The sequence below is a fragment of the Bombus terrestris genome, chromosome 2, assembly GCF_910591885.1.
Source record: "Bombus terrestris chromosome 2, iyBomTerr1.2, whole genome shotgun sequence".
NCBI classification, from domain to species: Eukaryota; Metazoa; Arthropoda; class Insecta; order Hymenoptera; family Apidae; genus Bombus; species Bombus terrestris.
This window is the reverse complement of record NC_063270.1, coordinates 2,379,696-2,393,813: the sequence shown is the minus strand read 5'-3', so window position 1 is coordinate 2,393,813 and position 14,118 is coordinate 2,379,696. Positions and strand designations below refer to the sequence as shown.

The window sequence follows — 14,118 nt, the reverse complement described above, 5'->3', positions numbered from 1 at the left end:
TCCATATTTGTTCACGTTTGTCCACGTTTTTCATTAAAAAGCGTCTTAAGATTTTTTGATAACTTTGAGAACAGCGATTGATATCATCGTATTTGAAAATGAAGAGGAGGTTGGTGATAACAAAAGCTATATCTAATGAATAGATCGCTTTGAAGCTATTGAAATGTTAATTTCATATACAGATCCATATATGTTGTAAAATATGTTGGAATTTGGTTCCAAGAATGGTGGAAAACATTTTTACTTGAGCATAGTTATTAGTTTGTTAGACCTATCGCACAATTAGATTTCAGATGGATTTAGTTAACAGTTTATTTTTCACTATCTCGGCACAATTACAGCGAATGTTTCGTAACATACTTTATCAGATTTTCTTCGAATTTTACCGATATAATGCCGAATTATGCTTTTATCGATGAATTTTAGTCGATATCCTCGCAAGCGAAGCAGCCTCTATTAAAGCGAACTTAATCCATTTTGTTTGATTCGTTGAAATTTTCAATCGTGTACTACCGGCTATTCGAATAAAAGAATAAAGGAAGCAATACTGTTTCGTAAATAGTACTTTGTTCTCGACTGAAATTTCATGGCGGTCGTATTATTAAAAGCTATCAACTAAAGTGGCGTTCAAAGAGATAGCGTGGGGCGGTGGTTCTAATATTAACGAATAAAAATAACATTTAAGGGTTTGTTCTACTGACCTTTTGGCGAAATTCTTAATTAGACGAACAGAGTAGCGATAGACACGTAAGCGAAGTGAAAGCTCGCTCGACCTACATTTATAGCCATTCCTGGAGGGTAGTCATAGACACTATCACCCCCGGAGACTAAGCACCCCCGTTATTCAGCCTATCATGCTCTGATGCGTTATCAACGAAAACGAACCATTAACGTTGGCACACGCTGGTTACATCGGATCGATGCGTTTCCTTTTTTTCGTCAAAAGATAAAACGTTTAACTCGTTCGAATTAATTACGAGAAAAGCGAGATAGATCAAAGTTTTTCGATTCGCTCTTTCAAGTCTCCAATCAGTTTTGTGCAAGGTTATTTAACCTCGTGTATCAAAGTTTAGTATTTTTTCAGAATCAATCATTTTACGATGTTTTAAATATCACAGGAATTTTCTCCCATCAAATCTACCCGATTTTTATCGAAACACTTACGCAGCAAAACTAATCGTACCTTTTCCAACGACTAATTCGATAACGCTTATTTCTATTTCGTAAAAGTGTTATAGAACGAGGTCGGTCATTTATCGAGCTACGTTTGAAAACACATAAGTGCTAAATGCAAGTTCAAATGGTATTATGGAACGGCAATTAACGTGCTCTTATTAAGTAATATGTATTTAGCCAGTACGAACGCGATTACGACAAAGTGTCTCACAGTTAACAAATTAAGCTGATAGTTGTATTAATAACTATCAACGCAGTATTATATTCATTTTCGAGAGGCTGTATCTGCGCGTAACATGTTTCACCTCCACATACTTATACGGATACAGGGTCACGTTTTTAATTCCTTCAGCATACATAAAAAACGGGCACAATTCGTATCATACTATAAATAAATTTAGCATTAAGTAATTTACGATGCATTAACTGCGACGATTAAAAACGATGCCTCGGCCACTTATATGTCGCAAACCATTGTCGGCAAGGAATGACTCATTGCGACGAATTTTATCTTGCTTAATGACAAGTTCTTACGCGATCGCACTGATGGAAATAGTACGATGCTTCAGCATCTGATTAATTATTAAAAGTCGAAGTGGCGGAGGTCACCGGCTACATCCGGTGCTCGTGAGTGGCACAATGTCTTGTGATCGGTCGCGTTGAAGCCACACGTGCCCGACCCCATCGCGATTATGTAGAACGACTAATTTTAATTCGAATAACCGCTAGGCACGAATTTGAAATGGTACGACAATAAGAAAAATGTCGAACAGAACGAAACGTTTCTTTTTGAACGGTGCTCACAACGATAATGAGGATGAACAGAGGGAGGTTTAAGACCAATCCTTTGTTGGTCCAAGATATGAAATAAAGTGCGAGGCTATGGTTATCGAGCTTATCTCGCATTCCTAGCGAACGTTCTTACCGTGGTACTGAAACAGTGCAATATCGAAGTGGCCTTTTCAGCCATCTCCTTCTACGATATTTTTCATTCTTTATATCTTGATACTGCCAACTTCGATAAACACTCAATAATTTTTTTTATCCTTCTTTCATTTTCTATTTTGTTTTCTATCATTTTTAATGGTATCAGTTATAAGCGAGAAAGAAGATTAGATCGTCTCGTGTTTAATTTTGAAATTGCTTTCTTGATTGGCGAAGTTACGTAACTGTTTTAGTTAATAATAATTAATCCGGAATAATTTGTCCTCTCGGATAATCCGAACAATGTATCTTTCTAGTTAATACGAATTTAATAAACTACCTACTCTGACAATTAATTAAACTTAAAGAGTCACTCGTTCAATTTGTTTTGTCCTAAAATATAAAATGCACGTCTTAACGCGTAATTTTTTCGTTTCCTTGGACAAGAGTAAATATTTCTTTCAATAAAACGATGTAGCACGCTTAAGATAAAAGTTAGTTAAATGTATTTTCGTTCACTTGTATAAAATATTGAAGTTATATATAATTTTACGAGCTACTTGTTAGAAGGAAATAATCTAGCATAAAAAGTGGTTTAGCCAATTAAACATAGGAACGGAATATCTATTATGCTAAGATACTGTAATTGAGGACTGCAGTTTTCGCGATGGCAGATGTGAGATTGTTTTCTCAAATAATTTGCGACATCAAAGAGCAGTTAAACGGACTACGTTATCTCTATATTAGTTAATAAAAACATACAAATCGACCATTAGTTGAAAATGCGGAAATTCTGAGTCTCGATAGTCTTTTAAAATATTTATATACTATATAATTTAGCCATATATTAAACAATGTCAAATTGCTTCTTGATTGCTTTAGATTCACGGAAAATATCCTACTGACTCATTAAGCCATTCATTTGCAATCTTCTGTCAATCAATTTGCATAGTTGAATATGTTCTTTTAACACTGTGGTTATGAAAAGGAATCGCAAAGATTCGTTCGATATTTCTTTATCGTTATTTCCTTTAAGAAATACTTAATCCTTAATAGCATAAGCAATGGGAATAATACTTTCGGTACCAACAGAGTCTCCCTTGGACAAAGAAATAAAAACGCTAGCTTTCGTAAACCCTTCCACGTTCGTGTACCAAACTGCAATCTTCTTACTTTTCGATCGTTCGAATTACGATGGCAAAAATGGCACACGGAAAAAATAATCTCGAATTGGGCGGGAAGCGGTAGCAAATGGGTGCTGCTCTTCATTCAGGTTACACAACGATGCGTTACATTCGCGTCTAAACGCTTGCGTCACTTTCGAAACTTAATAACGCACCGTGGCAAGCAATTTAATGACACTCGATCGCGGTTTATTATTGCGATGACCTAACAATGAGTTATCGTCTTTCGAATGCTAACAGGGTAAAAGTTACGAGTCGAAGCAGGGTACGTGCTTCGTCGATCGTGCAACTGATTCTTTACGATACATTCATTGTCCAAATGGTTTCCATTTCCATGTTTCTCCCTTTTTCATTTCCATTTTGTCGAGGCGTGTAACACTCGAGAGAGACGCGTTTGTACTTACACGATCGTTTCTGCATACATGGTTGTCGGTGGGTTCAGGGAACTCGAGTTGCTCGTGAGCTCAGAATGAAATGGTACGCGCCCAACAGCTGCGTGAAAACCACGTGAAATTGCTTTACCTATTGCGACGCAATTTTTGTTGTTACGTTGGTTATGGTAAAAGAACGTCGCACCAGGAAGCTAATGAATATTATTCAGGAATACATTTGTAAACGGAACTCGCGTACTGCCTGCTATTCCATTGATAGATGGAACGCTGAATAATTTTCAAACGCGTGAAACGCTTCTTTCAATGTTTTATGCTTGTTTTACGAGACAGCGAATTAAGAAAGTTTGTTGTAACTACGGTAATGCTATTAAGTGCCATTGATTTAATATTAATTGTATATGTAGAATACGTCAACATAATTGTTAAAAATTGTCCAATGATTGTATTCTTCCCTATTTAAGAATGTAAATATAATGGGAAAAACAAAATATTAGAATCAGAAATTTTTCGTTTATTTATTAGTCTTTTAACTATCTACATATTAGGTTATAATGAAAATTTGCTACAATATACGTATGCGTTCTTTGAAACACGAAGTCAGTGTTATTCTTATACATCTATCGCATCAGACTGTACAAAGTACATATTTAAATATGTATCATTATTTATACGTATATTTCTTTCGTGTTACATACAACGAAAGCTGTCTCGGTTTGTATACCAAGAACGCTCTTAGTTCCAAGAATACCGCAGCAGAAGAGTTAACATTAGAAACATCACTTGCATCAGAATGATACATTGCTGAATTAGCAACAATTAGCGATAATTATTTTCATTACACATAACTATTTGATCTGAATTAAACACGTATATTTTCTTCTGCATAAAATATGTGTATAGCAGATTTCTCCAAAAACTTGGATATTTTTAACGTTAACTTTTTCGCCGTATAATTAATTACGTATTGACTTCAGCTACTCTTAACAAGTATCAAGTTAAAAAAAAGTCTGTTTTTTTGTACTTTTCTATGTTATTATTATATACATATTTCATTATTGATTTTTACGACGAAGGAGAATATAGTCAAATTCCCTAGCGACCAGAAATAAGCGTACAAGTTAAATCATTAATTTAGACGTTAGTGTAGTTTGCAATTATCTGGAAGTAGCTTTTATAACTAAAAATTAAAGATGAAGGCTATTTCAGAAAATAGATAACTTATTTGAAATAAATCGCATTAGAATCCCGTAAAAGTGACACACAAATAAAAGAAAAAAAAGTAGTAGGAGATACAAAAATATATAGTTCAGAGTGCGAAGAGAATTTGTAAGCCAATACAAGTATGTACATACTTAACTAAGTTTTAAGCGTCGTATATTACCAACGACGCGTGTGGAAGCGTTGAGTGGAGTAGAAGAGCGCGAGACGTACAAATGAAATGCGAAGAAGAAACAGTGTTTAGCAGTTTTGTATCTGCCTCATCAGCTGCTACTCAGCATTACACAGCGTGCACGGCAACAGCAACGGCAGTGACAACGGCATTGGCAACGGTAACAGCAACGAAAGCGAACCGATCGAGACCGATTAATTACAACGAATGAAAGTTCGTAGCCATGTATGTTCAACTGTACTAATTAATAACAATATTTTGAAAGTATTACTTTTCCTCTCGTCGAATTGGTACTATATTAGATGCAATAAATTGGCATTGAATATCGGACCATATAATAATACTTATATTATGTATGAATTAAACGAATTGATTAAAGATCCTCTATTAATGTTTTGGATATTTGGATAATTGGAAGTAAAACATAGAGTAAAATACTGCGGAATACATATACGTGATAATTGATAGATACTCGTAAAGTCCGAATGTCCCGTAATTTTTTCAGCAAACGTTACGTTTTATATCGGTAAATTTATATAGATTTTGCTAATCATAATGAGTATAATTACAGAATTCCTGGCAATTATTAGGTTTCAATGAAATAAATGTGAAAAAATCGAAATATATCGATGAAACTGATTTTTCTGGTAACTTATACGAACACAATTACCTATGGATACTAGATACTTAATTAACGTTATTGCTTAGCGTTCAGCCTTATTATATTCTACTTTTTAAACTAAACTAACAACGTGTTATTACTGAGTCATGAATGCATATAAAATTCTCGTTGAATATGCAAGTTTGTATAAAAGAAGACAATATTATTCAAAGTTTTCCGTTAAAACGTGTCCACATTCCTAGTGGAATTTCTCGTATAACCTTGTATAACAGTATTAGTAAGAAATTAAGATTTCAGAAACTCACCGAATCCTTTGGTTTTGCGTTTAATTCGACGACAGTCTTCTGGAGTTCACAGTTCTGCCGTCGTAGTAGCGAAATCTATGCAAAATGAGATAAGTAGTGTTTAGTAGTATTTTAATACTCCTAGCATAGAGAATTAAACATAATCATAATCGCTGAAATTATTTGCTGTCTAATTACATACATATATCGAGTTACAATCCTGGCGCAGATTATGTATTGATATCGGAACGCGATAAACTCAAGATACCCTGGATTGTTTCTTGATTAAATAATACTCGATACTCTGAAAATGAATTTCTAAGCTTAATTAGTAAAGTACCAGGAACTATCCAAGTTAGAACGGATTTTCATCGTGATCTAAGAATAAAAAAATGATAATGTTGAAATTTTGAGAAGCGAGTTCGAAGATTATTCGTGACGTGTTCGATAGCTATAATGGCGTCAGAAGTATTTATTTCTGTAACTTGATGATTTTGTTGAAGCAGCAACGAAAAATCGGTATCTCTTAACCTGAAGGGGAGCGAAGAAAAAAATGGAGGGAAAAAAGGAAAGTTGACATGGGGAACGTGGTAATCACGCTACGGACTTAAATATTGGTAACCATAATCAGAAGGAAGTCCGGTGGTACGTCGTGGGTATACGAACCGTACGATGCGCGTTTCTGTTTGCCTTCCTTATCTCAGGTTTGCGCTGCGATAACCACCACCAAACTCCTTCTTCAAACGTTATTTCACCTATACGGTTCACAATCTTACTACGAAAGCTGGGAGCAACGAAAGTGAAACGATTTGAAACGTTCTAAATCGACCACAAGTAATGCGCTTAAATGGTTAGATATCTTTTTCGAGTTATCGATAGTTTCTAGATCTGTAAGCATAGGTTTCGACGAAGAAATATTTTATGAAAAATAACGATAATTTGATAAGCCTGCTTCAGAGAAAAATATGGAAGGAAAAATGAATTTTGTGATATTTAGAGATTTTGGTGATTACAACGTAATAATAATGTCTATTTATTAATATTTTCTAAGGGTTTTTGTATACATAGAGTTTAATGTAAAATTTGTTATTTACAAGTACATCTTTTATTCAAATTTCAATAGAATTGTTAATTTAAAAGAAAAATATAACAAATTTATCGAAGTTATATAATCTACTGTAAACATATCTAGTAAGTGAGTTAATTTAGAAGAAAGATACAACAAATTTATCAAAGTTATATAATCTACTGTAAACATATCTAGTAAGTGAATTAATATAGAACAGCTTTAATATAATATTTCAAGGAAGAATTTAACGAAAGTATCATTAAAACGTTTCGATATGAAGTTTTATAAAACAAACTGAACGAAAGAACCAATAAAGAATACGCGATCGATCTTTATAATTACCATCGTATTCGATCAAAGACACTCCCTAAACCATGTAGTTTATATTCTAGGAACACGGCTCGGATATCGAACGTTAATATTGGAAAACGATATTACGATTCCAGCAGGTTGATAACACGATTAACAGATGCTTCAAAGTTTCAACAGTTTTATACGCCTGCACTACCATAATAGTTACATACAATTTTGATGTAAAATATAACTTCATTTTCTACGATCATACGTGATAACGAGTGTAATGATTTACGAAATTAAAAAACGACTGTCTAAAACACATAATGATTCAGTAAGACAAAACACGATTATTAAAAAGATTAATACAATTGCTATTATTTATTATAAGCTCTCGTAAATTATAAATCCCTAATTAAAGTTACATTGAAAATTTGCCCTGTTTTCCATGTAATTCGCTCTGTACACAAAAATATAAAACCCTGCTCTTCGCTACCCAAATTCTTTGCCTTTCCCTCCTGTCTTCGCATGATTAATTAGTCAATTCATTTTATCGTATAAATTCCACCCTGTCTAAAACTCTTCCCACCTATATATGTACATATGTACATACATACACATATAGTTGAGCGATCAATTTACGAATAGTTGCGTTTCGTGGCAAATACACGGTATCTCCCAGGTATGACGTAAAAGTCAATCGGTGCGTTAACATTGTAACGTTATACATATAGGTATCTCTGAAGAAGGTAGAGGGCATAGGATGCGAGTATTGTTAATGCAGAGCCAAAGGCTTTGATATCGCTATCTATCGGTTCCTAGAACAACAGAGGGTACCGTCCTGAAGCTTACCACAAAAGCACGAACAAACGTGATGCACGCTTTCGGTCCCTTATGCTTCCACAAATTGTCCGCGATAACAGACCGGAACGACGTGACCGTGCAGACTTCAATGACCCCTCTGCCCCCCTTCGCCATCCCTCCTCTGATGAAACTATTTTTGCACAATAGAACGATTGCTATTCGAAGGTCGAACATGTAATATTTTATGAAGGCAATGCTACAATACCCAGGAAAATGGAATATTTAAGCTCTTTCCTAGATGAGTTTTTAACGAGAAAGACGGGAATTTAAGGTGTAAAATATCATGAAATCGAATGGTATTTTTTTTCTTTTGAAAGATTGGTAAGAAACGATGTCATTATTTTTCTTTTTTTGTTTAATGCTCTAAAAAATATTATAATGGCATCGCTTTATTACGTGAAAAGTATGATTGATAGCTTATGTAATAAAGGACAGCTTCCTATCGCTCCTTGTTGAGAATTGAAAGGATTTGGGGTTGGTGTCATATGAGATAAGGTAAACGTGTTTACATAGTACTCAATCCCGTTTAATATGGAAAGCAACATCTGTTAAAATAATTCCAACTGCAAGGTAACTGTATCCTTATCGAGGTAGTCAACATCTGCGTATATGTAAAGAATTTGCAATAAAGTATGTTATGCGATCGATTAGTAGAATCAAAATTAGTATAATGTTAGAGATACCGTGAAAATATGAAAACTTAGTAAAATACAAAAATAAATACACTCAAGACAATTTTTTACATTTAACGAATTACCATTTTCAAAAAATTGCCTATTGAATATTACATATTGCAGGACATTATGTATATGTATATTCCATATAACGATATTTTCAATGACATTCTTATGCAAGGCTAATATTATATTAATTCTTATATTAATAAATTAATGAATTACTTCAGCAATTTAAAAACCAAAATTATACTTACTTCAGCGTCTTTCGAGTTGAGTATTTCTTGCAATTCAACGCATCTTTCGTTCGCTTCCTTTAATGCTTTCGATCGTTCGTCTATACAAAAAGATTATAATATTATTTGTAAATGATGAAATTATGAATAGTTATATTCGTCATTTTATATCTTCACGATTTGAATTTCCCGCCATTACGTCACGCACTCACTCGATAAAATAAACTCTTACATTGACAGTCGTCAGTAATTGACGTTACGTGATACTAGGTTATGATTTACATTGATTACATGATTTAGAGATGATTGTACGTACCTATTTCCTCTACTATACCCTCCGATAAGACTTCCTTTGTAAAGTTTGTTAACTGTCCTTTTAAATTCGACAAACTAGGCAGTCCGTCACCGAACCACGCCATTTTACACGTCGACACTTATTCTTGAGTGTACTTTTTAAAGACTATATGAACACTGTTTTTCAAACTTATATGCACTGCATATTTTGACAAAACTACATTACTTAACGGCATAAAAATATCAAAACATGAACCAACAGGAACCTCGCACGTAGTAACCTTCGCAAAACATACAAGTTTAGTTGCGAGCATTGTCGGCAACATTACGTAAAAAATTACTAGATTTCTCGGGACCTTTTCAGCTTAAATAATAGTGTACCATATGGTGGTATAAAATCTGATCTATTGAAATTATTATTGATATTTACGATATACTGTCTCCTTTTATTTTGTTCTTACGTCAATAAAAATAGTTTCCTAATTCAATCTATAACGTTACAATGTTATCACGGGAAAACATATACATACTTTTATCGAGCGACTTTTCTTATCGACGAACTCGCTTTTTAGTTCTTTAATATATCTAAAGAGTGCAGTATTAACGACTGAATTTGTCACTTTTTTCGCGAGAAACATTTTAGAGCAGTTCTTGTGCGAGCAATTCCAAATCGTTATGCGCAATATAATATCATTAACTAGAAGAATGATAAGGTAATTGATATCTCCTTTCTATTTGATACAATCAGTTTAAAATCGTTTTGATTTTATCAAGTATTATATAGACCTACGACGACGTTTTAATCAGTGAAGTAATAATGTTTTTATTATATTTAATATTAACCACAATATTCCGGTGTTTATCTAATACGATATTGCATATTCGTTATAGGTGAATGCGTAAATATTTTAATAAACGTCATTTGGAATGTTCGAAATACATATTAATTCATGGTAAAATCTAGAGAAGAAGCGCCGGAATCGTTTGAAAACGCTACGGTTGTTCCACGAAACATGCACCTGTAACACCTGTTTTAAATAGGACGCTCTCGCGTCAATTTACTTTATCGTTCCCTGGCAAATAAATTGTCCAGTTTCTCTACCCAGTTTGATAAATGTTAATTCGAGAATAAAAAATCTTTTCGGAACGGCGTCGTGGCATACCATTTTGAAAAGTGATAAAGTTTTCGACAGAAATTGTTCTGAAGGAACCTTTCTTCTATTTTACCTCTTTTTTCTTCTTTTTCTTCTCGTTCTTTTAATCCACGTGTCGCGTATTTCCTTTTATTTTTAGGAAGTCAACCCGATTGCATGGGCATTATGGAGCAGCACCTTTTTACGGGGCTTCCTTTCTCTGCGGCGTGTACCAAAGTATTAGGAAGAATGATGGGCACGAGGCCGAGATCCTCAGCAGAGGAAGGTGAGTAGCGGTTGAGAAAGGGACAGACGCTTCGCTATGCTGTGCTTACACGCAGTGCCGTATCGTTTTTCTCGAGTACACGAGAGTAAACGGGCTCGTTTTTAGTTACGTGAAAAGTTAGTTACAGTTCTTCTGCCACTAACTGGTTATTTTTTCCATTGAAACAAACGCTGTCTTTATTTTTCAATTATATGTAACTTTTAAATCACATGTAAATTTTCATTTTATTAGAATTTTAATGTATTTTAAACTCTATAGAATGACAGAAAATTAATGGATGATGATTTAATTATTACCATTTTTAAAGATCGTTTACTTAGTGCGAAGATGATATAATTCTTAAACTACGCAAGATCATGCTTTCATGGTAGGTACATAGGAAATAAATCAGTAGTCATTTAAAAAAATAAACAGCTATTTTAAAATAGTATTTTATTCGGTATACAAGAGAACATAGCATTCGAATAATTTCTTAGAAACAAGCGATTTCATAATTTTCAAATTAGAAACTAATAAAAATGTAATAATATAATAAATAATATAATAGCATAAACTACGACATGATGAACGAACTAGTACAATAATGTATAGTACAATAATGAATGTCTATATGAATATCGATTTGCATTGGCAATAATTCTTCCGCCTATCTGGCAATTATGATTTATTTCGAAACTATCTGATTCTGGCAACAGGTCCGGTGAAAAATTCGTGCTGTCGATTTAGGCTGGCTGCCAGTGGAATTGGTCGTATAATCGCAACAACTTAACCAAGTAACAATCGGCGTTGAAAAAGTTTTGGTGGTCGCGTGACGCGCCGCAGTTTCGAACACGAGAGGAAGAAGAGGGCTGAGCGAAACGGGTAAAGGAAGAGTCCCGAGTGGCGAGCTACGTCACTGTCCACGCGATCACGATTAACAGAGTGAACAACACGAGACGTCCGAGCGCGCGAGCAAGACGGAACGCTTGGCGAAGGAAAGGTAGAGGAAAGGAAAGGCGCGCAAGGTAAAGGCACATCTGAATCCTACGGTTGACTCGGCTCAGTCTGATCCGAGCCAAGCCACTGCCCTGGCACGACGTTGTTCGCTCTGTACGCGGTTCTATCCGCTGCTATTCTTCCTCCTGTTCTTGACACACAGCACGGCACAGTGCACTCGGGCCCGCGGTCTAATCCACTGGTGTCATCGATTACCGATCCAACTTGCTTCGTACGCATCGATTCTCGCTGCGCGGTCAGTTTAAGTCGTGGCGAGCTCCCGCTCTCGCCGAGTTCGCCCGACAGACGAAAATCACCGCCTGATATGTCACAGTGCATACACCAGCACCGTGTCGATTGGTTCACGCGCGTCCAGTGAACGACCGACGGAGCTCGATTCCTTGGCTTGGCTTCGCTCGTCGCACGGTTTTTGTTCGGTTTTTCGTTCTCGACGTACATACTTATAAATAGTACGTCTGCGAATCGTGACTCGTGCGCGCGTTCGTCAATACAGAAACGTTTTATGGACCCTGCGGTGATTCGACACACCGGAAGTGTGATGATCCTTCTAGCGGGACGTGCTGCATCGATCAACGCGGCGACAGCGTACCTTCGATCTGGGATCTAAGTTTCGCGGTCAAGGTGTGTATCATTCAACTCTGTTCTTACCAACTTTACCTCCAATCTTACTTTCTTTTTTTCGTTCTATCCTTTGTAATCTCCTATGGTGAAAACGCCTTTGTTTCGATTTGACATTCAACGTATCATATCGATATCGACCGCTGCTTTTTAAACAGACGTTTCGTTTATTATTTCGATTTCTTTCTACTTGGTGTGCCAGTTCTTGCAGTTAGGCTTTCTTTATCCGTTTGTATTCGATGCGATAATATTCCTGATACTTCGTCACGGTGTGTTCTTTCTCTTTGTCTTATCAATGAGCGAACGATAGAAGGGCCAGACACGGGCAATGGGAAAAATTGATGGTCGGCGTAATTTAATGCCTCTTTAAAGCCGATCGACGAATGCTTAATGTGGGACGAGAACGCACTTCGCATTCTATTCTGAAACGTATCGTCGACGTTTGTGTCCCTTCCAATGTTGCTTCTGAAAACGTCTCAGATAAATGAAACATTTTTCCCGCTTCTTTACGGTAGACAATGGGCTATTAGCTGTAAGCACCAATTATGGGGCTGTACGAGCGCGCTTCTTTTTCCCGAATAGTTGTGCACGAATAAAGTAAGGGGGATCGAGGGAGTCGCGTCCTCCGTCGATGTTCGTAGAAGATGAGACTAGACGAAACCGGAAACGGGGCTCAAAAGAGTCAAAGGACGACTCCATTCGTTCGTTTTTCCACGCGAGATTCTATCTCGTAGGCTTGACTGGATTAATTAGACAATGCATTTGTTTTTGTTGTTCTCACCGTTGCCTCGATTTACTTGTCTAAATTCTATTTTTTACTTAACCGCCATTTGGTATTGGTTGATCATCAATCGCATAAAGTGACCGTTTCTCCCGAATAAAAATCGCAAATTGAAAAGGATAAAGGAGAGCGAGAAACGAAATCGAGGCCAGCGTACTATCGTTGCCGATATTTACACAAGAAATTGCAGCTTCGTATCGGTTAACTGCATCAGTTTCAAGGAGCTTGTCTCGTTTAACGACTACACGGCATGTAGGACGTCGCAACCATCGGAACAAAGTAATCGTGACCGTAGTGTCCATTCACGAAACATCATTGGTCGAGCCCGAATTTTGTGAATCGAGAAGGAGAACGATCGATTCGAGCTTATTTCTTTCCTTTCTTTTTCTCTTTCTTGTTCTGGAAGGATATCGTGTCACAGTCGAATAGCAAAACGGACGCGTTAATCTAACGAGGCAGGCTCGTCTGCAATTAATTCCGCAATAAGGGTCAACCGTGTGGCAATTTGTTAAGCTTCGTCGGTTTCTATTATCCCGGGTCAGATTCGGGGATTCTGGATACAAAACCTGTTTCACTGATGCATCGAGCAAGACATTGGAGCTCGCGTTCGCCAGGGTTCAACGGCACTCGCCACAGTTCGGCACATTGAACAGACATTTTTCACCGCGATACGAGGACGCGAGTTGTACCTTGGTCTCTTGACCTTCTGCCGGAGCGACTTGTCACGGGCGTCTATCGCTCGAAAGTTTCTGCTTCTACGTGACGGGAAACAATTATATTCGTCGCCACGGAGAAACGATAGACAGCCAGAACCACACCTGACCTTGATTTCTGTAGATCTATTACTAAAAAAAGATATAGGAGAATATCAGTCTTAGGCAGTCGCGTTTAGAAACGTAGG

The 14,118-nt window shown here is 36.3% G+C and overlaps 2 protein-coding genes across 7 annotated transcripts in view; one reads left to right on the top strand and one right to left on the bottom strand.

The window, feature by feature from the left end:
• Positions 1-9,712, bottom strand: part of LOC100651552 (thyroid receptor-interacting protein 11) — a 44,845-nt gene extending 35,133 nt beyond the window's left edge. Inside the window, exons 1-3 of the mRNA XM_003393514.3 lie at positions 9,426-9,712; positions 9,131-9,210; positions 5,994-6,068 (exon numbers count right to left, since the gene is read on the bottom strand). Of these exons, the coding sequence (XP_003393562.2) occupies positions 5,994-6,068; positions 9,131-9,210; positions 9,426-9,528 (258 nt within the window). The 5' untranslated portion in view covers positions 9,529-9,712. The remainder of the gene's footprint in view (positions 1-5,993; positions 6,069-9,130; positions 9,211-9,425) is intronic.
• Positions 9,713-9,995: 283 nt separating this feature from the next.
• Positions 9,996-14,118, top strand: part of LOC100651746 (band 4.1-like protein 4A) — a 62,562-nt gene continuing 58,439 nt past the window's right edge. For 2 of the 6 annotated variants that reach the window (XM_020868383.2, XM_020868382.2), the window contains exon 1: positions 11,846-12,439. The gene's annotated coding sequence lies outside the window, so the exon portion shown is untranslated. The other 4 variants (XM_048409879.1, XM_012314659.3, XM_020868381.2 and 1 more) reach the window with 4 other exon arrangements.